The sequence below is a fragment of the Zalophus californianus genome, chromosome 13 (assembly GCF_009762305.2).
Source record: "Zalophus californianus isolate mZalCal1 chromosome 13, mZalCal1.pri.v2, whole genome shotgun sequence".
NCBI lineage: Eukaryota > Metazoa > Chordata > Mammalia > Carnivora > Otariidae > Zalophus > Zalophus californianus.
In genome coordinates this window covers 49414394-49440928 of record NC_045607.1, presented here as the reverse complement: position 1 = coordinate 49440928, position 26535 = coordinate 49414394, and the positions used below count along the sequence as shown (strand labels likewise).

Below are 26535 nucleotides of genomic sequence, written 5' to 3'. Positions count from 1 at the left end.
ACATGGCTGAAAGAATCTCTGAAGGTGGTTGTGAAGTATCTAAATGTGGGCTTGGCACCATCCCTAACACAGAGTATGTGCTTCATACATGTAAGCTATCATCATTTGTTCAGTCCAGATTTATTTAACCCTTACCAGCGTGTGACTCCCAGTCAAGGGAGATGGAACAACTCTTTTGTTGCTCTCTCAGAGCAATCTTGGTGGTAAATGACAACAACAGGTATATGTGAGACGTGTAGGAGAGACACTGCACTGAGGAATGTGTAAAGCAGCTGGAGACACTCACGCTAATGCATACAGTGCAGAACGATTCCAGGTTGAGGGTGGGAAAGAGGGTTGGGGAAGACGCAATAATGAATCAAATGTTAGCTGTACTGTTGCCAGGACTTCTGAGCCCACAGCAAGACATGAGAGGGCCCGGCCGGCTCCATCCCAACATGCGTCACCCAGTTCTTTTGAACTTCCACCAAATGACCCAACGCAAAAATGGCTTGAAGGGCAGGAATCTGAGCTCCGTTTGGATCTGTTTCCCTGAGTTCCATTTGCAGACTTATTCTTTATGGCTGCCCAAAAGTACATGAAGTGAATTCTGAGGTTCCAAGTGGTTCCAGAACCTTCTGGAATTGCCCAGAGTCCCACCCCCCCCCCCCCCATGGCTTCCACTCGTCAATGAAGATACAAGTAAAGTCTAATGTCAGGGCTATTTACCATTGCTGGCCCTCTTGGCAAGCTGACTCAGGGAAGGGAAAGGAGAGCACTTCTTAGAGCCTACTTGAGGTACTTTCTTCATGTGTTTTGTTGTTTCATCCTCAAGACAAACGTGAGCATGAAGTCCACCAGAGGCAGATGAAGTAAGAACTTTAATAAGTTTCTGTGGGTCACACAGTCTATGGGAGATAGAAGTTGAACACAGGCTTGTTTAACTCCCAAGATGATGCTTTTATTCTCTCCTAGAAAAGACATTTCTGCTAATAATAGACTTCCAGTTTTTAGGACATCCACTTTTTTGAAGGTAGTGATGTCTAAAAGTAAAGCAGATTAACCTGTGTGTATGCATGTGAGTGTGAGGAGCATATGTGTGTGTGTGTGTGTGTGTGTGTCTGAGAGAGAGAGAGAGAGAGGTTCTTTTATGTATAAAGCAGCAGACCCTCCCCTCCCTTTTTCATTCCAGTGTAATCTATGCACATGCAAAATAATTACTTCTTCCTGTAGGAAGTGTCAGTCCTCCAAGCAAAGAAGAAAAGGCTACAGCATATGTTACCGACACATGTTTTTGCTAGTCTTGTCTCTGTTCCGCCTGCTGTGGCAATCAGCTTTTGCAAATACTGTCACTTACCAAATACAAAAAGCATGTGAATGCCCAGCCAATGGCCTGGGATAAACACAACCAGGCTTTCTGACTTGGAACATCCACCCAGAACAGAGGCTTTGTTTTAAAAGAACAAAACCAGCCTTGTATCATCAAAATCATTTGTGGGGAGAGAGGGGGCAGTTAGGAGAGCGGAAAGACATGGCCCCAACCCAACAAACTGCTTCAGGGTCAGCCTCATACGTATGAAGGAAAATTGATAGTATCTGATAGTGAGTCTGCTGAATCCAGCCAAGCCAGAGATGGGTGGGGCTCAGAAACACTGCTGGAGAAGTTGGTATCTGGCCAACTAGCTAAGTAGCCAGTTGGGGGTCTGAGAAGCACATGCACAGAAGGGCTTTGAGCTCTGCCTCTTGGCAGGACGCCCACCCATCAAGTTCTTTCAGAGGGAGTGTTGGCAGTGGGCACTCCTAATCCCAGAAGCACTTGACAGGTAGGCCGGCTGCCGAGAGCCCCCCTGTTCCCCCTCAGGTGCCAGACTCTGCACTTTGGCCACAGCAGCTCCAAGCACGACGATGAGACAAAGGAGGGGAGTCTGGCACCTATGGTGGGGAGCCTGTCATCTTGTGGTGGGACATTTGTTGAGTGCTTCCTGGCCTGGGGAGTGTGACACCGAGGGGCACGCTGTCCCCGGTGAGCAGAGCATGGCAGGAGTTGGCTGGGGTCAGGAGGGCACAGCTCTGGGCATCTCCAGCTTGCCACCTGTCCAATACTTGTCAGAGGGCAGCCTCTATGCATATTTAAATAATAAACAGGGAAACGATGGTGGGAATTTGCAGCATCGGCTAAAGGAAAAGAACAGTCTCATTTAAAGACAGTGTCCCAAGAGAAATCTGAACTAAATTTGCCCCCCTGAGGAACTCTGGGATACTGAGAAGGCATCTGAGATTCCGTTTGTATAGCACACTTGGGCCTTCTGGAAGAAATGCTAGAGAGGATTTTTGGAGCCTACAGTTAGAACTAATGTCCCTGAAGAAAGAGTAGAAACCCAAAGTGCCCGAACTTTGGGCACTGAGTCCTGGAGGAAACTCCCCCTCTTCCGGGTAGGCGTGGAGTGGCTCGGACTTCCTTTTTGGGAATGAGGCCTTGTTGGGGAGGAACATGCTTATGTGACCTTCCAACACCCCTACTTCAGGAATGAGGAATATATGTGTTACAAACTGAATGTTTGTGTACCCCCAGAATTCACATGTTGAAACCTAATCCCAAAGTGGTGATATTAGGTAAGGTCTGTGGGAAGTGCTTAGGTCATGAGAATGGAGCCCTTACTAATGGGATTCGTGCCCTCATAGGAAGGAGCCAGAGAGCTGGCTCACTTTGTTTCCACCCTGTGAGGATACAAGGAGAAGCAGGCGATCTACAATGCAGAAATAAGACCTCACTCAGAAACCATCCACACTAGCACCCTGATCTTGGACTTTCCGTCTCCAGAGCTGTGAGATATAAATTGTTGATTAAGCCACCCAATCTATGGTGTAATTTGTTAGAGCAGCCCAAAATGATTAAGACAATATGCTAAGCGTTGCAGAAGGGCCTTTGGGGCCTTAATGGGCTGCAATTGCAGGAAGGAAAACCACCATCTCTGCTGTGCCAGGAGCAGGATTTGTGCAAGCAGGATCCTGAGCTGCCACAGACCTGCAGGGAGGGTGATGAGGAGCTTTGGGCTCATTTTACACTTTGAGGCAGGCTGTGCTCAGAGCTGCAAAGGCATCTCCCCCAAACCCCATCCCCTACCACCCAAATTCCCTTTGCTGGTTCACAGGAGGCCAGAGGGTCCAGGAGGAAGAGTGTGGACTTAAGTCCTCCCTGGGTTCTTCATATTGCACATTTTTCTCTCATCTAGCAAACTGATGATGAAAACTATGCAATGACCCAAAAGATCATAAAGGGAAACTGATATAGAACTACAAAGTTAGAAAGCTCCAGAGAAATGCAAATTGTTATTTTCTACTACACAGTTAGAATTCTCCTAATTATCCTGTTTTATTTATTTGTTTGTGTGTGTCGGCCCTAATGCCACCATGCATACATCTATTACTAACAAATTAGGCTTCCATAATATGTAGCCAAGCAAAAATCACCCCAGCAATTCATACTCGGTTGTTGTTAGGCTAACACATGGCTTACGTAGGTGTCATCCCAGTATGTATGCTGTGATTTGATTTATCTGATACCTGGCTGTTGACCTCTTACAGAGGGCTTCTTGAGATCAGGAACCATCTTTTCCATCCCTGCCTGATCAGCTTCTAGCACCATGTCTGGTACAGAGCATGTGCTTGGTACATTTTTGTTGAATTGAATACAACTTCAGTTTAGCTGCTTTAAACCTTTCTCTCTTTGGGTCATTCACTCATGCATGTGGCAGAAATTTATTGAGAACCTACTACATGGTAGACACCGTGTCAGGCACTGGGTGTACAATGGTAAAAGGGAGCTTACAGCCTAGTCATGAAGATAGACATATACCAAGCGATGACACTCCTCAACATATGATTATGAAAAAAGAGATTTCTCAGAAACATGTAGCAAAGCGAGGTAGTAAGGTTTCTCTGAGGCAGTGACACTTAAGCTGAGATTGGAAGGCAGGGCAAAGATTAATGTGGTCATTTAAAGTAAGACATAAAAAGAGAACACTTACCACTTACGTACTATTACTGCGTGCCACACACTGTTCTTGCTTTTATTCTCCAACAACGCTGGGATGGAACTGCCATCATTATGCCTCATTATGCAGGTGAGAAAATCAAGGAGGTTAAATAAGAGGTTAAAAACTTGCCTGAGGTCCTACAGACAGTGAGTAATGGGGTTTGAACTTGGTAGACTGGCTCTGGAGTCATGTTCCCCACACGTGGAGAAGGAGACCAGCTTGTGCAAAGGGCCTGTGCCTTAGCAAGCAATAAACAGCAGGTCTACTCACCCCCAGGCTGGACAGGCTCCTCCCAGCTGTCACATCAAGTCTTTTCCTCCACTGACAATTCCCTTTCCTAAGGAGAACTTTGGCCAGGGCAATGTCCTCCATCTTGTTTTATCTGTAAGGTACCTTTCATGATGGTAACAAAAAATGTTTTTGGAGCCAAGGCACTGAGGCCAGGTGGTGCCCACCGTGTGGAGAGGCCAGAGGCAGTATCTCAACAAGGAGACTTGTTGGCATCCATCTTCATACTGTCTAACTGCTTCCAGAAAAAGAGAGGAAAGGAAAAGAACAGGCTGACCTAGGCCGGTTTCCCTGTTGCATCTGTGACTGCGAGTCGCGGAGTAAGGAAGCACTTACTTAGGCAGACAAAGCAAAACTTCCACCAGAATGGCAACACCAAGGGCTTTTTCATGGGCCCTTAAAATCGGTTGTCAACAGAAATGCAAATGGAGCCCGTCTTCATCTTGAAGCCATATGTCCTCTGCGATAGGAACATTTTTTCCTGCTGAGAATACTGTTTGGGGTTTACTTGGTGTGTACTGTATGGTAATCAGGGCGGGGCAGTAAGAGGGAAAAGCGAACGCCCAAAGAGCTACAACTGAACGTGGATGATCTTTACAGAGACAGAAAAGAATTCGCAAGCTGAGAAGCCACCTATCACCTGCCATGAGGGAGAAGGAAAGCTGCTTAGCGATGGGCTTCGCTCATCTCCCATCCCCAGGGAATCTCGTTTGCTTTCCTTCTCACGTATCACCTTCCAGTTTTTGAAAGCAATGTTTTGCCTCTCCTTAAGTTAGTAGCTAGCTGATAGTACTAGTCTATACATAAAGTAGGTAGGTTAGTTAGTAGCTAGCTGATAGTACTAGTCTATACATAAAGTAGGTAGGTTAGTAGCTAGCTGATAGTACTAGTCTATACATAAAGTAGGTAGGTTAGTTAGTAGCTAGCTGATAGTACTAGTCTATACATAAAATAGGTAGGTTAGTAGCTAGATGATAGTACTAGTCTATACATAAAGTAGGTAGGTTAGTTAGTAGCTAGACGACAGTACTAGTCTATACATAAAGTAGGTAGGTTAGTAGCCAACTGATAGTACTAGTCTATACATAAAGTAGGTAGGTTAGTTAGTAGCTAGATGATAGTACTAGTCTATACATAAAGTAGGTAGGTTAGTTAGTAGCTAGACGACAGTACTAGTCTATACATAAAGTAGGTAGGTTAGTAGCTAGATGATAGTACTAGTCTATACATAAAGTAGACAGGCTGGTAGTTAGGAATTAGGTTAAAGTAGATAAAATGGGAAGAGAACAGAGACAGGAGCAGTGTCATGTGGCACCTATGCTTGTCCCAGCTTGATCCTTGGAGCAGGAAAAACCCAGGATCTGGGTATAACCTCAGGTCATTAATAATAACTACCATTTATTGAAGCCAGGAACAATGTGAAGTGCTTTAAACAACTTGTTTAATAGAGTTCCCATAGTACTGTGAGGTTAGTTTTTATATTCTTGGAATGTCTAGCACAGTGCTTGGCACATAATAGATGCTCAGATGCTCTTCACGAGAGAGGGAACACAAGCAGGGGGAGTGGGAGAGGGGGAAGCAGGCTTCCCGCGGAGCAGGGAGCCCGACGCGGGGCTCGATCTCAGGACCCTGGGATCATGACCTGAGCCGAAGGCAGACGCTTAACAACTAAGCCACCCAGGTGCCCCAGGCGTTCACCTTCTAACCACCTAAAGCACAGGAGAATACATGTATGTGATCAAATCTGTTGGTGAGATCTTGCCCCATGGGGGAGAAGGCTTTTCTACATTGGCCGACATTGAAAAGGAGGAGCACAAGCCAATGATGGGTCAAAGGGGGCATTATTTAGAGAAATTGCTTCAGGTCTTATAGGCACACAGCGCTAGACTGAAAAATATTCTTCTTGGCAAACGAGTTACAAAGTAATTAAAGGAGTCAACATTCAAAACAGAGAATTGAAAATCTAAAACAGGCAGAGACAAATAAAACATGAGTACAGCTTCAGCTGGCTGGGGAAATACCAATTAATAGAGCTATCTCTAAAAGAAAAAGATGGAATTCTCTTATGTAATCCCTCTTAGTACTTTTTTATTTAACCAGAGATCTCAATATTTCTAATGTGAAAAAATTTTAGAAATAGCAAAACCAAGGTTTAAAAATCCTCCCAGAATAATTTACGTTCACAGTTTTTTTTCTGCCCATTCCTATTTTTAACTATTTGATGGGTGTTGGGTGGTTGCTGGGATCTTCTATCCCATTCAGAGGACAGGCATCATTGAAGAGCAACTCTAAGTGGCAAGGATTTCCCTGGGATTATCTAGCAATAGAGAAGATATTAAGATGGACAGCAAACTCTATTTTCTTTCAGAGAATGAGGAAATAGTCGAAGTGGAAAAGGGACTATTTTCTATTTTGTGATGGTTATTGTTCCAGAACCATCACATCAATCAATCAGCAACTGTATGTTTGAATACCTATGAAAATGTTCATATAATTCATTGTGTCACACCTCACTGAGTGGGTACCTTAAGTCATTCAGTGACTCCAATGAATTTTTTTCCCTTGGAGTATCTTACTGGCTCATAGTTTAGCAGCTACCAGTTTTTGGCAGTGTGTAGAAAGCCACAGACACTAAAATGGGTGACTCTACTTTAATTCACTTCTAAATATAATCTCTCTGTGTGTTTCTCTGTGTTTCTCTCTCTCTCTCTCTCTCTCTCTCACACACACACACACACACACACACACACACACACAGTCACTTATGTAGTTTCAATCATGGTCCGACTAGGAAAACAGAAGTCACACTAAGTATACAAGAGCACATTTACTCCAGATGACCAGTTACAAAGATAATGGAATACTTGAATAGTCACATGGGGATCATGTTAGCAACCAAGAGATTGGCAACATCAGGAAACTGCTGCCATCCTAAACTAGAAGGATTAAAGGAGGTTTACCAGAGCCCAGAGGCAGAAATCACTTGAGTGGAAGCTAGAAATGCACTGCATCTGCTCAGGGAAAATCAGAGCAATGGAATAGACACAGCCACTTGGGAGATGGCCCTGGATGCAAAGAGAAGTGGAAAATCACCCAACTTCTTTCATTCTCTGCCCACAGTCTTACTGGTGTGTCCCATTGGTCAAACTTAGCAGGAAACCAGCTGATAGGAGACACTGGGAAATACAGCTTTCAGGTGTCAGTCACTCGGTAGAACTGAGCAGAGGAGGGAAGGGACATGGAACATACCTGGTGTCAACAGGCCAAGAACTGACATAAGCATATGCCCACATATACACACACATACATAACTTATTTCCAACATCAGCATTGTCCCTCTCTGAATTTGAAGCTATGAAGCAATGTAAAATAAATAAGGCCAGTCATTTGCAAGATAATTTACTCTCCAAGTCTACTTGACTTTATGATTCCAGGGAATCTTTTTTTAATCTGGTCAGGATGCAGCTTAGAAAAAGAAAGGGGAGAATAGAAAAACCAAATGCTTGATTATGTGTTAGGATCAGTGTTCAATGCTTTTTAAGCATTATCTCACTTTATCTTCACATCAACCCCATAAGTTTATTATAGACTTTAAGATTAAAGTTGTATATCAACCGTGGTGCACAAGTGAAGAAACTCAAGGAAGTGAGTATATTATCAATGATAATACAAGTAAATATTGGAGCCTAGTTTTATATAGGTGGGTCTGACTTTAAATTTTTACTGACAGCATGCAGCCTAGGATGTAAGTGATACAAAGTTGAAACCTATTCATTTGCTTTGCATTCTGCAGTTCATTATAATGAAGCAGTGATTGAAAATAGGAGAAGAACAATTTGAACTAAAGAATAATAAAAGGATCTCTGACTTTCAAATTACAGAGGAAAATGGAAAAAAATTCAATAACCAAAATATGGGAAGAAAAGGAAAAAATTAATATGTAAAAGAAGAAAAATTAGAAAGCACATAGTAAGATAGTTTATCTAAGCCCAGATATATCACTAATTATATTAAATGTAAATGTACTAAGTGCACCAGCTAAAATGAAGGTTATCAAACTGGCTAGAAACACAAAACTCAACAATATTTTGTTTACAAATAATATATAGAAGACACAACAGAGATAGTTTAAATGTAAGTGGAATGAAAAAGAGTATTTGGCTAGCTAATACTAACCAAAGTAATGATGTTAATATCAAGCAAAAAATATTATTAAATATAAAGAGGGACACTTCATAAAGTTTTAATCAATATTAAAGATCAGTCTAATTTTTTATGCATTTAACATAAAAACTTTAAAACATATAAAGGAGCTTTCCAACCAGGGCCCGACAGAATGGCTCCCACGAAGAAGGGTGGCGAGAAGAAGAAGGGCCGTTCTGCCATCAACGAAGTAGTGACCAGAGAATACACCATCAACATTCACAAGCGCATCCATGGAGTGGGTTTCAAGAAGCGTGCCCCTCGGGCACTCAAAGAGATCCGGAAATTTGCCATGAAGGAGATGGGAACTCCAGATGTGCGCATTGACACCAGGCTCAACAAAGCTGTGTGGGCCAAAGGAATAAGGAATGTTCCGTACCGCAGCCGTGTGTGGTTGTCCAGAAAACGTAACGAGGATGAAGATTCACCAAACAAGCTCTACACACTGGTTACCTATGTACCTGTCACCACTTTCAAAAATCTACAGACAGTTAATGTGGATGAGAACTAATCGCTGATTGTCAAATAAAGGTATAAAACTGAAAAAAAAAAATAAAACATATAAAGGAAATTGACAGAAGTACAAGAAGAAACAGACAATAATCACACACTAGGACGTTTACACATCAGAGAAACTGATAGAACAGACAACAAATTAGTATGGATAGACAAGATGCAAACAACATGATTAACAAACTGAATAACATGATTAACATACTTGACATAATAGATATATAGAGAATAATACTGTCAACAATTGCAACATACCCATCTTAGTGAAGCACACATTGAAACTTTACTGAAAGTTACCATATCCTGAGCCATAGATTAAGACAAAGGCACTCTACCTTTGTTACTATAGATTAATTTCTCTCTCTCTCCTCTTTCTTTCTTTTGCACATTCCTCTTGTTTGCTTGTCTTGGTCTTTGTATTTCATTTTGGAGGATTTCTGAAATGTATGGTGATTTTTGCCTATTTGTTAATATTTAGAAGAGCTTGTTTTAAGCTATAAATATAGGAAGAAGGGCTTTAATTATGCACTAGGGGACCCCTAATGTCACTGTCTGTGGTCTTTTCTCTGGGATGATTCAGTTTCACTGAGAAAAATACTAATCCTCTTTTCTCATGTGTAAACTCAGGATAACAATAGTTTCTAAGCCACAAGGCTATTGTAAGGATTAATGAGATAATCTATATCAAGTGCTTCAAATATTTCCTGGCACATTGAAACGTCCAATATATATTAGCTATTATTATTTGAAGTTTTCAACTACTCTCATAGTTTCTATATCATTGATTATATGTGTTGATGGTACCCAAATGTATATAACCAATCACTTTTTTAACATCTCCATGTGGATGTATCTAGGCCAGACATAACATGTTCATTCTCTTCTATCTCAGTAAATAATCATTCAATAAATCATTACTGCCTTAGTCAGCTCAGGCTGCCATAACAAAATACCATAGAATTGGATGGCTTAACCAACTAGAATGTATTTTCCACAGTTTTGGAGGCTGGAAGTCTAAGATCAGGGTGCCAGTATGGTTGGGTTCTGGTAAGGATCCTTCTCCTGGCTGGCAGATGGTCACCCTCTCACTGTTTCCTGATATGGTGGAGAGAGACTGAGCTCGGGTCCTTTTCTCTACTTATAAAGACACTCATCCCCTCATGGGCATCTCACGCTCATGACCTTATCTAAACCTAATTACCTCCTCAAAGCCCCATCTCCAGATACCATCACATTGGAGTTTAAGGCTTCAAGATATGAACTTAGGGGGATATTAAACATTAAGTCTATGAAGGAAAATTGACAGATGGAAACAGACAATAATCATAATACTAGGACATTTACACATCTGAGTGACCGACAGTACAGACAACAAATCAGTATGGATAGAGAAGATGTGAACAACATGATTAACACACTTGACATCACCTTTGCAATTGCTAAAACCAAAATCCCAACTTGGCCTTGAATCTTCCCCTTTATGAGTTTATGGCCTTTCTCCCCAACCAAAATGGATGCTATTAGACTACAAAGACATTTTTGGTCTTCTTTGGGGTATGGGAAGTATATGCCTGCAATGGCTGTGTCTAAACCAGCATATACAATAAAATGAGGCATTAAAATGAAGAATAACTGCACTTTACAACCTTGTAGCTGTAAAACCATATTCGTTAAAGGTTGGATTTGTTTCAAACTGGTTGATTTTCCTCTTTGCCCATTTTTTTCTGTTTTTGTTTGTTTTCTCCTCGCTTCAATCCACCCCTAATTACTTTCAGATAGAGCCCTCACTCTCTTCTCCATTTGGATGTTGCTGTATCTTCTTCTCTCTCCCTTATAACATTTGCTGATGAGGACTCTCTACCTGGTTCCCAATTTTATCCCTTGACTGCCATTTCCTGGGCGCCTGGGCATCATAAAATATCCTTGGATTCTCCACAGCAGAATGTTGAATTTGGAAAGGTAGACTTTCTTTCAGATATTTTTGGCTTTTCCTTTCAGACTGCACTGTTAGGCCTTTGGGGCTTCATGTTGTTTATTCTTGGAGACTTCCTGGAGCGTCAAAAATGGCTTAAAATGATTAGTATGCTGTGCACTGGCATATAAGACATTCAATCATCCTACAACCGAGCTGTATTTCAATGAGATTTGCGTAAAAGAATCAGAAACATATGGATTTCATCCTTCCTAACTACCTCTACTTTTTTAAAAGCAGGGTCTCAGCATTTGAGCTTCTCTGGATATAAAATGTTTGAAATTGAATGAGATAGGGCAAATAAGAGTGAGAGAGGCTTTCCCATTCCTGATGGCTGTCTTATCTCTTATATCATCCTAGTTAGCGATTACGTGTTTGTTAATTTCTGCCCAACTTCTCTCTCTCTCTCTCTCTCTCTCTCTCTCTCTCCCCCCCCTAGGTTTTCCTTCCTTACCATAAGTCACTATTAACCCCCTTCTCTCCCTCCATCCTTCTGTCCTAGAAATAGCTACCTGTTGGCCACTGCCCTGCCCTACCTAAGCTCACATCTTGAGAGGTGTCAGAGGGATATAAAACCAAGGAATTCCAACACATTGTGAAAGTGTCATGATAGAGAAGCATAAAAAGAACTTTGAGGGGAGAACAACTTTTGGGGCGCATCTTGTATTTTCCTACCTTTTGTTTGCATTATCACTTTCTTCACAGAAGTGCTTTCCATTGTATTTTTTTTTTTCTTTTGCCTCTGGTCTCCATTTCTGGTCTTTTTTCTCCCACCTGAGTTTTCTACAGCCACATTGGCTCTTTCCAATTCCCCATTGTAAAAATTCTTTATCTCCATCTGGTGCTGCATATGCATGAGGGGTTTGGTGCTTTCCTCTCCTAGACTCTTATCCATTGTCCTTCATGGAATCCTCACAGTTGGAGCCTTTTGCTGCTCTTAGGCTGCCTCAGTTTGGTGTAGGTCTCCAGAGAGCAGAGCTAGCTCCTGGTAGAGCATAAGCTGAGTGACTGCATTGAGATCTCCAATTGCACAGCACAGAGTATGTGGCCATGAGTAGATAAGACTGATGTAATTCTATCACAACATGGAAATAAAATGAAGTGTTGCGTTACGTGAGTAAATAGACACCCATAACAGATACAGTCCATGGGACAATCAGCAAGTCTGATTAATATTACCACCCCCCCTCCCCCAATAATTGCATTAACTCAGCCCCCTTGCTGCCAATCATAAAATATAAGTCAGGAAGCATTTCTCTAAGAAGTTTTTCTTTAAGCACCTCAACAAACTAGTGTCATTTCGTTCACCTTTACCCCGTTGAAGCATTCTGCTAAAAGACAATGAAATATTATCAGTTATGAATATGTCCAGCAAGATAGGAGATCTTAGAGGGTCAGGAATGTTATAGATATGAACATAAGTTCAGGTGATCATTAAGCTCTTTTCCATCTATCTACACATTTCCTTGCTGCATCAAGCTCTTTCTCATCCCATAATGAACTAGCTAAACATCTGTAGGTCAAGTATTCTTATGGGAGAGCTAAAGAGGAGATGCTATTTCTTCTGCAAATTGTCCATTATGGGATTCACAAAATTAAAATTGAGGTAAAACTGAAGGAAACAAACTACATGGTACAAGAGAGGGGTTAAAGTACATAGTATTTGATTTGATTTTTAACATTTTACCTAGGAATCACTAATATACTGCTTAATTATTTGCTAGGCACTATTCTAAGCATCTTACAGATATTAAAATGGGTAATTTTCATAACAGTGCTTCAGTAGGGGTACTACTATTATCCATGATTTACAGATGAGAAAACTGAGACACAGCAAGATTAAGTGATCTGCACCTGCTCACACATTTTAAGGGACAGAGCAAGGATTTAAATCTAGGCATCCCAGCTCCAGAGTCCATGTTGTACTCTGCTATACTGCTCTGCAATGGTAAAGATTGCAGATATATATAGTAGTTAAAAGTTTAGAAATTGGCTGTAGTATTTAAATTCTAAAAGGAACCGGATATATGCTAGAAGCCATCTGCCTCACAAAGATCATCTGTAAAATGGGAATAGTACCTATCATATAGGAAATTATGATATTTAAATTAGTTAACATTTTTAGCAAAGACCCTGGCATTTGATTATAGTGTCCATTTTCTCAAGAAACAAAAGCCACACTGAATACTATGTATCCATGCATTAATGAATGAATGGGTGACTGGCTGGATAGATGATTAAATAAGCAAATAAACAAATAACCATATTTCCCAGATTCAAGGGGAGGAAAAAGACTCACCTATCAATGAGAGGAGTATCGAGGCCACACTGTTTGAGAAGGATGGGGGATGGAGGATGTTGTTGTGGCTGACTGCAGAATACTGTCTGCCAAACAAGGTTCTCGTTCCAGTTCTATGAGCAAACCAGTAGATCTCACTGTATCTGGTCATCCCGGTTATACACTTTTTCTAATGAAGTAATTATGTAATAAGTAGTGGGCATTTTTTTGTTTTTGGCTCATTGCTACTCAAAAGTGTTCCTCATTTGGGAGAATTCCCTATTGAACATGTCTAAATAGAAATCAGATCCTTACCTTCCACTATTTTTTTTTTTATGTTTTATTTATTTGACAAAGAGAGCACAAGCATGGGGAGTGGGAGAGGGAAAAGGACCCTGGGATCATGACCTGAGTTGAAGGCAGGTGCTTAACCAACTGAGCCATCAAGGTGCCCCCTTACCTTCCACTATTAAACCTGCTGACAATCCAAAGCTAGGGCGCATGACCTGATCTCAGCTAATGTAACTGCTTTTGGTCTTTGAAGCTTGACTGGGTCACATTAAGACCTAGGGATAGATAGATATGGACATATGACTTTGTTCTAGAAAAGGAATGCCCAGAAGCGAGTGCATCTCCACGCACTTGAATGACCCGAATGAGCAGATGACCCTATATTTCCCTCTTATTTCTCCTTTTTCAAATAAAAAGGAAAAGAAAATCAAACCTTTCTCTACAGCACTAAATTCTCTATAAATCATTTTAAATTATTTGGAAAGAGACATTTCTTTTAGTTCTTCTTGCGTGGTGTTGGAAGAAATCTCTCTCTCTAGAGCATTGATTTCATTTTGAGCCTACAATGGAGATTAAAGACATAATTTTTTAAAAATCCCTAGTAACTTTTTGTTCTCCGAATTGAACACTTGTTGACCTAAGTGTGTATGTGTATATACATCATATAGATTCATGGGGCGCCTGGGTGGCTCAGTCGTTAAGCGTCTGCCATCGGCTCAGGTCATGATCCCAGGATCCTGGGATGGAGCCCCGCATCGGGCTCCCTGCTCTGCAGGAAGCCTGCTTCTCCCTCTCCCACTCCCCCTGCTTGTGTTCCCTCTCTCGCTGTGTCTCTCTCTGTCAAATAAATAAAATCTTAAAAAAAAAAAAACAGATTCACAAATATTGTATTAGAAGTACAAGTCCATTATTACTATTCAATATGGAGTTTTTTCATTTGAGAGGAATGGTAATTCATTTCATTTGTTTAATACATTACACTTTCAAAGCATGTTTTCATAATTCTCAAAACTGTCTGAGGTGGATATTATTAAACTCATTTTACATATGAGAAAAATGAGGCTCAAAGAGATTATTTTACTTCCCCAAGGTTAGGAAGATTGCAAGTATCAGAACCAGGACATGAAACCATATCATCTGATTGCACTCCAGTAGGTTATCAAAATTATCACACATTATTTTCCATTGGACTTGGTGGTTATCCTTCAAAAGTCCTCATCTTGATAAACAAAAACTTTAAAATCAGATCTAATAAAGGAGCTCAACATTTAACATTAAATTTACTGGTCAGAAAGTTCCTGGCTCACCACTAGGGATTTTTAAATGATGGAAAGAGAGCAGTTCACAGGTTGTGCTGTTCTCTCTTTCAACCATAATTTTTCTTCTAGGTTTATAGTTATGGTTTGGCGTTAAGAGTACAAAGCAGTAAAACTTAATTGAATAGAAGCCAGATCAAGGTCTTTTCAAGCTGGACATAATGTTAAGTAACACAAATACAGATGAATCAACATTTAGAAAAAATTTCAGTTACAAAGACCCCAGGGAAATCATAACTCCTAATTTATAAAATCTTCCCACCATGAAGCATAGTTATTGTGACATACACAGGAATAGGCCCATAACTATTATTAATGGAAATGAAAACTATGCAAAATTCGTATCTAGAGGCTCAAAGTGTACTTCTAATACAAACCTATGCCCTACCAAAAAAAAAAAAAAAAATACAAAACAACAAATATTTGCAGGTCACTCAGATTTTCCTTACTTTAGCGTGTAGGAAAAATGACTCCCCCGTGTAAAACCTCTTACTAAGTCACATTAAATACATTCAATTCAATAAATACATTAAATACAGTCTTCCAGCCTAATTTCCATTGTCTTATAAGTTTGAAGCCCCCTTTAATGCTGATGGAATAATATCCATCATTCTGATACTTTGGGAATTTTTCAAAATGCTACTTTGATATCATATTTTGCCCCATGCTATTGTAGTTGTACACTCTTCTCCCTATTTCTGAGCCAGAGCTGTCCTACCCTGGAGGTAATGAGTGTGCTGACTGTGGAGAGATATTAGCCAAGACGATCCAGTTACTGTGGTAGGCTGAATAATGACCTCCTAAGTATGTCCACTTCCTAATCCCTGGAACTTGTATATATATATTTCCTTCAGAGGAAAAAGGGAGATTGCAGATGTGATTAAGTTAAAAGTTCTGAAATGAGATTGTTCTAGATTATTTTGGGGGCCCAATATATTCACAATATATGGTAAGTAGAGGCAGGAGGACATCTAAGAGAAGATCAGCAAGGATATGAAGGACTTGAGGAATACTACAAACCAAGCAGACCTCACAGACATACATAGAACACTCGATCCAACGATAGCAAAATACACATTTTTCTCACATGCAAATGGGATATTCTCCAGGATAGACCATAAAGCCACAAAAAAGTCTCCATAAATTTAAAAAGATTGAAACCATCCAAAGTATCTTTTCAAACCACAATGGAATAAAACTAGAAATCAATAACATAGGAAAACTGGAAAATTCACAAATACGTGGAAATAAAACAATACTCTATTAAATGGACCAAAAAGGAAATCAAAAGGGAAATTATAAAATACTTTGAGATGAATGAAAATGAAAACACAACATACCAAAACATGAAATGCAGCAACAGCAGTGCTCACAGGGAAATTTATAGTTGTAAATTCCTACAATAAAAAGATCTCTCTCAAGTCAATAACCTAACTTTACACCTCAAAGAACTAGAAAAAGAAGAGCAAATTAAATCCAATGCTAGGATAGGAAGGAAGAACATAATGAAAATTAGAGCAGAGATAAGTGAAATAGATTCTAGAAAAAACAGAATCAATGAAATCAAAAGTTGGTTCTTTGAGAAGATCAACACATCTGATAAATCTTTAGCCAAACTAAGAAAAACAGAGAGAAGATGCAAATAACTAAAATCAGAAATAAAAGTGGGGACATTATTATTGACCTTACAGAAATAAAATGAATTGTAAGAGAATACCATAAACGATTATTAAGCCAACAGATTTGATAACATAGATGAAATGGACAGATTCCTAAAAACACACAAATTACCAAAATTAGTATTTCTGTTTCATGACAAAATAGAAAACTTGAACAGATTTATAACAAGTAGAGAGATTAAATCAGTAATCAAAAGCCACTCAACAAACGATAGTCCAGGACCAACGGCTTTACTGGTGAATTCTACCAAACATTTAAAGAATTAGCATCGATTCTTCTCAAAACCTTCCAAAAAAATAGAGGGAACACTTCCTAACTCATTCTATGAGGCCAGTATTATCCTGTTACCAAAGCCAGACAAAGATATCACTAGAAAAAAAAATTAAAAACCAACATTTTTTATGACCACAGGTACAAAACTCCTTAAAATATTAGCAAACCAAATTCAGCAACATATAAAAGAATTATAGTAAAAACCCAAGTGAGATTTATCCCAGGAATGCAAGGTTGGCTTCATACATGAAAATCAATTAATATAATATATCATTGTAGCATAATAAAGGATAAAACCCATGTGGTCATCTAATAGATGCAGAAAAAGCATTTGACAAATCCAACATGAATTCATGATTAAAATCTCTCAGCAAACCAGGTATAGAAGGGAATTGCCTCAACTTCATAAAGGGCATCGATGAAAAATCTTCAGCTAAAATCATACTTAATGGATAAAGACTGCAAGCTGTATACTAAAGAAATTAAAATTAACCAGATTGGAAAATAAGAAATAAAATCTTTATTTTCAAGTGACATGGTCCTATAAGTAGAAATTTTTGAAGAATACACACACACACGCACACACACACACACACACACAACCTTAAGCAAGGTCACAGAATGCAAGGGCAATGTGCAAAACTCAGTTGTATTTCTATATACTGGCAACAAACAATCCAAAAGTAGATTTAAGAAAATAATTCAATCACAAAGAACAAAACAGAATAAGGTAGTTAGCTATAAATTTAACAAAAGTTCATTATTTGCACAATGAAAACAACAAAGCATTGCTGAAAGTAATCACAAAATATATCAATAAGTGGAGAGTCATTTCATGTTCATCAATTAGAAGTTGCAAGAATCTTTTGTAGAAATTGACAAGATAACACTAAAATGTACATGGAAATGAAGGGACCTAGAATAGTCAAAACAATTTTGAAAAGGGAAAGATATCAAGACCATGTGGTATTTGTATAAAAATAGCCCTATGGATCCATGGAAGAGAATTAAATCCAGAAATAAACGCTGACATTTATGGTCAGTTGATTTTTTTTTTAACATTTTATTTATTTATTTGACACAGAGAGAGACAGCGAGAGCAGGAATACAAGCAGGGGGAGTGGGAGAGGGGGAAGCAGCCTTCCCACAGAGCAGGGGGCCCGATGCGGGGCTCGATCCCAGGACTCTGGGATCATGACCTGACCTGAAGACAGACGCTTAACCAGTTGAGCCACCCAGGCGCTCCTGGTCAATTGATTTTTTTAATAAAGGCACCAAGACAACTCAGGAAAAGGTAGTCTTGTCACAAAGACAAAGCACCATATACAAAAATTAATTCAAAATGTATCATAGATATCAATATAAGAGCTAGAAGTATAAAATATCTAGAAGAAAACATAGGAGAAACTCTTTATTACCTCTGGTTAGGCCAAGAGATCTCAGCTATGATAGGAAAGGCAAAAGCCATAAGAGAGAAAACTAAGAAATTGGACTTCATCAAAATTAGAGCTTTTGTGCTTCCAAAGACACCATTAAGAAAATGAAGGGGCAAGCCATAAAGTAGGTGAAAATATTTGCAAACCATGAAGGACTTGTATTCAGAACATATAAAGAACTCTTAATGCTCAATAAGAAAGCAATCCAAATACAAAATGAGCAAAATGGCATATGAATGGCTAACAAGTACATTAAAAAGTGTTCAACATTTATGAGTCATCGGAGAAATGAAAACAGTAATTTGCTATTGTGTAGCCACTGGAGGGGCTAGATTTAAAAAAAGACAATATCAAGTGTTACTGATGATGTGAAGAAACGATCTTCATAAATTGCTAGTGGAAATGCGTATCTAACTTCACAAAAACAGTTTGTGTTTTTTTTAAAAGTTACATAAACTTACCAAGGAATTCAGCCAACAATTCCACTCTTAAGAATCTACCTGAGAAATGAAAACATATGCCCAAAGACTTGAAAATTACTATAAGACTGGAAGCATTACCACAACGGGCCCAAACTGGAAACAATCTGAGTGTCTATCAACCTGACAAGTAGATGAATAAATGTGGTATATTCGTACAATAGAATATTATTCACAATCAAAAGGAATTAAATCATGATATATGTTAAAACATGGATTTAACCTCAAAAACATGGTAAATGAAAGAAACCAGATCCATAAGGATACACACTGTGTGATTCCATTTACATGAAATGTACAGAAGTGCACATTTATAGACACAGAAAGTTGATCAATGGTTGCTGGGGTTGGAGGTGTGTGAGTGGAGATTGCAAATAGGCTTGAGGAGAAGTTGGGGGGCGATGGAAAAGTTCAGTACAAAATGATTGTACTGATGGTTGTAAAACTTTATAAATTTATTAAAAATCCCTGAATTGTACACTTAACTTATGGCATATGAACTATATTCCAATAAAGTTTTTTTAAGTTGTTGGAGGAAAAAAATGTTAGCCAGGAGGAAAAAAAAAATTAAGATTACATAGCCTGCTGTGTTTACTTTTATCGTAGCACTTAATTATACTTTTTCAAATCAGCTGTCTTCTTCTCCGACTTACACTCCCCATTGGAAATGTAAACAGAAGCATAACTGATAGATATGTTAACTGTTCTTTCCTGCTCAGGACATTATCCCACATTAGATCCTTCGGTGAAGTGTGTCTGTCTTGGCCAACTGACACCTCAAGCACCTGGTGCTGAAACCAGAGACGGAAACCAGAAAGAGCCAGGAGAGGAAAGAGAACAAAGGCCCATGATGCACAATTCTGAGAAGCCATGGTTCGCAGAAGTGTTCAATGCACCCTAAGAACCCAGTGTGAGAACCCCGCTGTGATGACTCTTCGCCCTGCCAGCCAGGCCAGGGCGGGGAAGGGATGGATGCTAACCTTGAGGAGAAAGGGAGGAAGTGAGGAGAGAGCACAGTGTTGGCAAATAACCCGGTTTTACACGCTTTCTGTTATTCCAAAAAAATGGTATCCCATGGATGGGCCGCGAGAGGCATGTGAGGGCCATTTGTCTTATCAGACAAACTGAAAACATTTGGTTCGTGGCCCTAAAACACCGAATCCTAGAAACTTACTATCACATTCCATAAATTTGGGGAAAACCAGACAGGATTGGGCAGGGGTTTTATTGAGGAAAAACCTCTGCCGAACCAGATCACAGGAGCTTCCTCTCTCTGCATGGACTGGGAGCGTGGTGTCTAAAGCAGGCTTTACCCCCACAGCCTCTGGACCAGACAAAGGGTCTTATCTGTGAATCAAAGTTTAATGGTGTGACAGGCTGGGGCAGGTTCCCATCTCATCCATATTTTTCCCTGTAAAAGGCAGAGGAGACAACAAGATGCTGGTTCCCCATGTGTGCAGGTGGAGGTTTATGTGAGCTGAGCAGAGGAGGGAAGAGAAAAGGGGGAGGCCATCCTCCAGGAAACTGACATTTCTTAAGGGCCCCTACACCAAGCACTGTGCGCCAAGCCCTGTTTTATTTGATTTAGTCCTTCCAGCACCTTGTGGGATGAGGATTTTACCTGCATTACAGATCAGAAACTAAGGCTCAGAAATATGTCCTACCTATCAGATAGGTAACATTATACATTAGATACAGGTAAGAACTTGCAGCTCCAAATTTGGAGGGACCAGTGTTGCATATTTAGTAAATGGCAGAGCTGGTATTTAAATTCGGGTCCCTGGGAGCCCTGAGCCTCTGTGCTGTTACACCACATTGTGTCCATTCAGGTTCGGGTGGTTTTAAAAAAAAAAAAGTGTTCGGCCTTTCAGCTTAGTCTCTCTGATTTCTTGTTTCTGGATGATAATAAGCCAGCCAAAAGTCCTCCTGGGAACTCTTTCCTCCCCTAGGGCCCAAAGAATAGAAAAACGCCACCGTGCCCTTGAAGTTTCCCTAACAATCCCAGCTATAAAGGCCGGAGTCAATGCTGAGAGGATATTATTAACAAATGGCTTAAGCAAAATCTTCAGAGGGCTTGCAGCCACCCACACCATTTGTAATGTCTTAGGGAAGAAACCCGATCCAGAAAATGGCTGGCAGCAACAAACCCCAGTATCAGACGTCTCAGAGGAGGAGGATCATTGCCTTTAGAGCACTTGTTTTATCATGGACAATAAAAGGGTTCCAGTGGATTCAACAAAAAATAACCAAAAACAAGGCTATTTTTAAAAAGGCATTTATAGGACTACGGCTTTCATTTCCTTTGCCTTTAGATCTTTCGCTTCACATTCTGAGTAGCAGATGCTGTCGTATAAGGAAGACCACCTGCTTTCCAGGGCATCTCTGCAACAAATAGCTTTGAGAGAGAGAGAAGAAAGATCATAGGATAAAAAGGAGAGAATTAGAAATGGGGAAACGGGAAATTAAGAAGTTGGCTTAATGCATAGCTTCTGAATTATTCAACTGCTAGAAAGCTGACAGATTTCTTTTGACATTTGACTGTCTCACTCTGAGTCTCTATCCATATTCCACTTTTTAAGGACCTACTTTAAGAGAATTCTGTCCATCTGCACATATTTGTGACATATTTATCTTTCCTCGCAAAATGTAGACATAAAAAATTTATAGAACATAGGTATTAATTAAATGGTATTTTAGTTTTAGAAAAGTTGCTCGGCTTTAAAAGGACTTCCAGGGGTGAATCTTTGGGTAAAAGGTATCTTCTTTCAGAAATTAAAATAGCTCATACTCACTATCCTTCCCCCACCCCATTACTTAGTACTTTCGAATTTCAAAGTTTCTAAAACTGCGTTAAACTCTTACTTGAGGCAACAGGTATGCCTTGAGTCACTTGAAATTATAACCTCAAAGGCTCATTCCCCACATGCCAAGGAAAATAAGACATTAAGGAAATTATTCATATAATTCCAACCAAGTTAACACACTCACCTGAAACATACCAGTAATTAAAGTAATAACAGGAAAAGTCTACAGTTTGGAAGACTCAGGAAATAATTTGTTCTAGAAAGCTGTATTTTCCATATACTAAAATTTTTCCTTTCATTCAATACCCAAACATTGTTATTTTAAATTTTAACTGGTTTTAAGATCTTTCTCAAATATATCAGACATTGCTTTGCCTTCTTAACAGTGTTTATTTAGCTATAATTTATTCTATTAATACTTTCAAAAAGGATTTCAGAGAACGATTAAACTTTATTCTCTACATAGTTTGAACTCTTTTTGATGTCCCGGTGTCTTCATATCAAACACCAGTGACATTATGAGGCTGTAACAAGGCAATGCCCTTGGAGAGATAAGCATACTAAATCATCTTATTCTATGGTGTCCATATCCTCCTGTGTTGTTTTACTTCTTATATCTGTTTTTTAATGTTGCTCTATCTCTTCCCTTGCTGCCAAGCAATTGCATTTTGTTCATGTGACAAGGCTACCTCTGATGGTCCCTTCCCTCTCACAAAGTATTACTGCTAATATTCCACAAGCGTGGAAACCAGATGACCCATTAGAATTAAAAGGTGTTAAGTAGGGGCACCTGGGTGGCTCAGTCGTTAAGCATCTGCCTTCGGCTCAGGTCATGATCCCAGGGTCCTGGGATCGAGCCCCGCATCGGGCTCCCTGCTTGGCGGGAAGCCTGCTTCTCCCTCTCCCACTCCCCGTGCTTGTGTTCCTACTCTCACTGTCTCTGTCTCTGTCAAATGAATAAATAAAATCTTTAAAAAAAAAAAAGAGGTGTTAGGTAAGGGCTTAAGAGGTTGAAAGAAGCAGGTTGAAATAGGTTTCCCTGAATAGAGGTGACAGATGGAATGCAGAAGCCACAATATTTGAGATATGCTCAAAAAGTATTTGTTGATCTGAATTCAAATTTCACTGGACAGCCTGTATTTCTGTTTGTTAAACTTGTCAACTCTAAGAGGCACTGCTGACCAAGAGCCTCCAGGCTGTTCAGTGCAATGGTTAAGTGGAGTTGACCTGACCCCAACCAGATATGGCTCTCAAAGAATTCTTTAATTCTAGACATTATGGCAGCAAAAATATTCATTGAACAGTGACTGAAATCACACACTCTGAAAAGAACCACACACTCTCTTCTATTTAGCTAATGTATAAAAACGTCTCAATAAACTATAAAGATCATTCATTAGGGTGCCGGTATTGATCCTCATCTTCTTTTTGTGATGTACCACTCACTCTGCATGGCTAAATGAAGAGACTGTGGGCTAGGCTGGGTCTTTTTTTTTTTTTTCCTAGATTTTGCTAATGTTCTTGTGCCTGTGTTGTCTGTGGTTGGGGATCCTTAGAACCTGAAGCTGAAGAGTATTCTTAGTTCTGCTAATGGAACTATTTAAAGTGACTTCAATAAACCCATCTTCAAATGTTGGTTTTTCTGGATATTTAACCTCCTGGACCGTACTCTGTAAACTGACCATTAGAATGTACATTTTTACCTGGGACAGCTTAACAAAGGAGACAAGAATATATGGTAGGGAACTGATAGTCTCTTCAATAAATGGTGTTGGGACAACTGGACTCTTGCTTTACACCATACATAAAAATCGACTCAAAATGGATTAAACATTTGAACATAAGACCTGAAACCGTAAAACTCCTAGAAGAAAGCATAGGAGATCATCTCTTTGACATTGGTCTTGGTAATGATGTTTTAGATTGGACACTCGAAGCAAAGGCAACATCACTGGCATCCCATAGTTGCCCACTCATCCCTTGCAGATCACAAACTTCTCTCTCCCTTTTAAAGTAACCATTATTCTGCCTTCTTCGGTAATGATTTCTTTTCTTTCCTTTATATTTTTACCACCTACATATGCATCCCCAAAGAATATAGTTCCGTTGCCTTATTTTTTTTTTACATTTCTAGAATGGGATTGTGCTGTATTCAACATTCTTTCCTTTTTTTTCGCTCAACAATACATTATATTCACCCATGTTGTTCTGTGTAACTGAAGTTTTTTCATAATTCACTCTTTATATCTCTCTTCCAGTGGACTCTCAGCATCATGTCCCTTCTCTTCACCATTATATTCCCACCACTTCTTAGAATGTGCTCAAAAAATAATTTTGTGTGTGTGGAAACCGAAACCGTCTATGTCCCCACTGCTTACGGTCCACATTAACAAAACTTTATTATACCAATCTTACTCAATATTATTTCATTATTCCAGGAAAATCCTGCCCAGGAAGACAAAAGTTGCAAATAATTTTATTTTTCATTTCAGAAACTGCCTTTAAAAATCATTTAAATAAACATTAAACTCTCCAGTTCTTCAGTAGATAGCATCAAACAACTGAAACGACTATTCATTCTCCAAGATTCTTTGAGCACTCGCCTCCATTGGCTCTGCCTTGTTGTATCCACCAGTGCTAGACTATTATATCACACTTCTCACCTAGCCTTAGTCATGTGTCCACATTGAATGACTTGCCTTAAACCAAACTCCAAAACTCCATGAATATCCTGATTTTGTCCTCTCCTATAGATACACTCAAATTCTGTCAAGACAGTGGGTGGTAATTACACAAGTATTTGCTCTGTAACTATTACCCTTGCCATGGTAAAAATGAACTCAGCTTTGTATTGTAAGAGGTCCTTTTGATGATATTTTCAGGCGGCCATCACTGTGCATTTGATTGAGTTTGTAAATGAACCAAAGAAACCACAGGCAGCATATTCAGGTTAGCGAGTCAGTGTGCTTTGGCACCACACAGCATTCCTGCTAACTGCTAAAGCATCCAGTACTTTGCAAAGATTAACAGAGAGGCAAAGCTTTTCATGGAAATGAAATTATAAAGGCCTGATACTTAAAGATTCTACTTTATGCAGAAGCATTAGGAAAGTCTAAGGATAGATCTTCAGAACAAGATATTAATGATTCTCCGTAACTCTCTAAGGACTTAACAAATAGAACTTCAAAACAGGACTGCTTAGCCCACACTTAATGCTTTCTAAGAAAAAGTAGAGAGCGTAGTCTCAGGTGTCTGGACAAATATGCTTCATGGCCAACAAACTTACTAATGCCTCAAACACACTGACCCTGAGAAATTGGAGTTCCACTCATTAGAAGAATGAAGGGTCCAGAGTCTCTAAGCATCATTACCACCATCACTGATGTCTCACCCTCAGTTCAAAGGGTCATCTCGGGATGAAACAACAATGTAATGGATGCGACCTTTGGGAACCTTAGAATGGAGTGTTATGCGCATGAGATTGATATCCATCTCCTAATCCTCAGAACCTGTGAATGTTACTTTATATGGCCAAAGGGACTTTGAAGATATGGTTGTTAGGGACTAAGATGGGAAGATTATCCTGGATTATCTAGTTGTCCTGATGGAATCACAGTAATCCCTATAAGAGAGACAGGAGGAGTCGGAGTCAGAGTCAGAGGAGAAGGTGATGGATGACAGAAGCAGAGATTGGAGTGATGGTCTTCAAAGATGGTCTTTGAAGATGGAGGGAGGGACCATAAACCAAAGAAGGCAAAAAGCTGAAGAAGGCGGGGAAACAAATTCTTCCCTCAGAGCTTTCACCTTAACCCAGTGAAACTGATTTTGGGCTTCTGAGTTCCAGAACTGTAAGAATAAAGGTGTTGTGGTGGAAGTCACTAAGTTGGTGGCAATTTGTTACAGCAGCCATAGGAAGCTAATACAAACAGATATTATACATGGTCCCACTAACTAAATTAAGACCCTGTATTCCTTTTGGATCGTTATTTAACAAATTATCACAAATGTGATAGCTTAAAAACAACACACATTTTATTATCTTGGTTTTCATAGATCAGTTCAAGCATGACTTAGCTGGGTCCTCTGTTCAGGGTCTCACAAAGCTGCAGTCAAGGCATTGGCTAAGGCTGGGGGTCTCTTCTGTGGCTTGGGGTCCTCTTCCAGGCTCATGCGGTTGTTGGCAGAATTCATTTTCTTGCCGCTCTAGAACCCATGTGTCTTGGAGAGTCTCTGTTTCTTCCATATCTGACCTCTAGACCCTCTTATAGTGGGCTCATCTGATTAAGTTGGGCTCACTCAGGATAATCTCTTTTTTGATTAATTCAAAAGTCAACTGACTCGGGATCTTAATTAATCTCGTAAATCTTTTCACCTTTGCCATGTAACATAACCTGACCTTGGGAGTGATATCCCATTCTTTTCTCAGATCCTGCCCACACTCAAGGGAAGGAGATTATACAGGGTGTGTACATCAGGTAGTGGGGATATCGGGGGCTGTCTGAGAATTCAGCCTCCTGAAGACACATAAAATGTCTTTTATTATATGCAATGTGCTATTTTAACATGGTTAGTGGATGTTAACATATATATATATATTTAAGTTCCATAAATTTAGCTAAAATTCTCATTCACTATTTCTCTTTTTTCCATAAAATCTTAGGTTCCTAACCTAAAAATTCTCATATTTCTAGGATTTACAGAAAACCTAACCCTGGCAATAGAGGAAGTTACTTTTCTAGATACAAATATATGTTCAGTGTGTATGTAAATATACATAATCCTAAAAAAATTTAAATATATATATATCCTTATGCTGGAAGTTATTCTGTTTTATTGATTAGGAATCTTGGTCAGTGGAAAACAAATTGAGTGGCCTAGAATTATGAAACAAATGAGTCAGTGGAGGCCTGCGATCAAAATCCAGGTCTGGACGATTCTTGTTCAAAGTTCTACCCACTGTACCATAATATAATCGGTGTTTGCATC

General features: G+C 39.6%; 2 protein-coding genes across 2 annotated transcripts in view; both read left to right on the top strand.

Annotated features, from left to right (window-relative positions):
* Positions 1-26535, top strand: part of LOC113934118 — a 371108-nt gene that overhangs the window by 182411 nt on the left and 162162 nt on the right. The window lies entirely within an intron of this gene.
* Positions 8624-9060, top strand: LOC113934941 (60S ribosomal protein L31-like). The gene has a single exon (XM_035723491.1). The coding sequence runs from the start codon at positions 8641-8643 to the stop codon at positions 9016-9018; it is 378 nt and encodes a 125-aa protein (XP_035579384.1). The 5' UTR covers positions 8624-8640; the 3' UTR covers positions 9019-9060.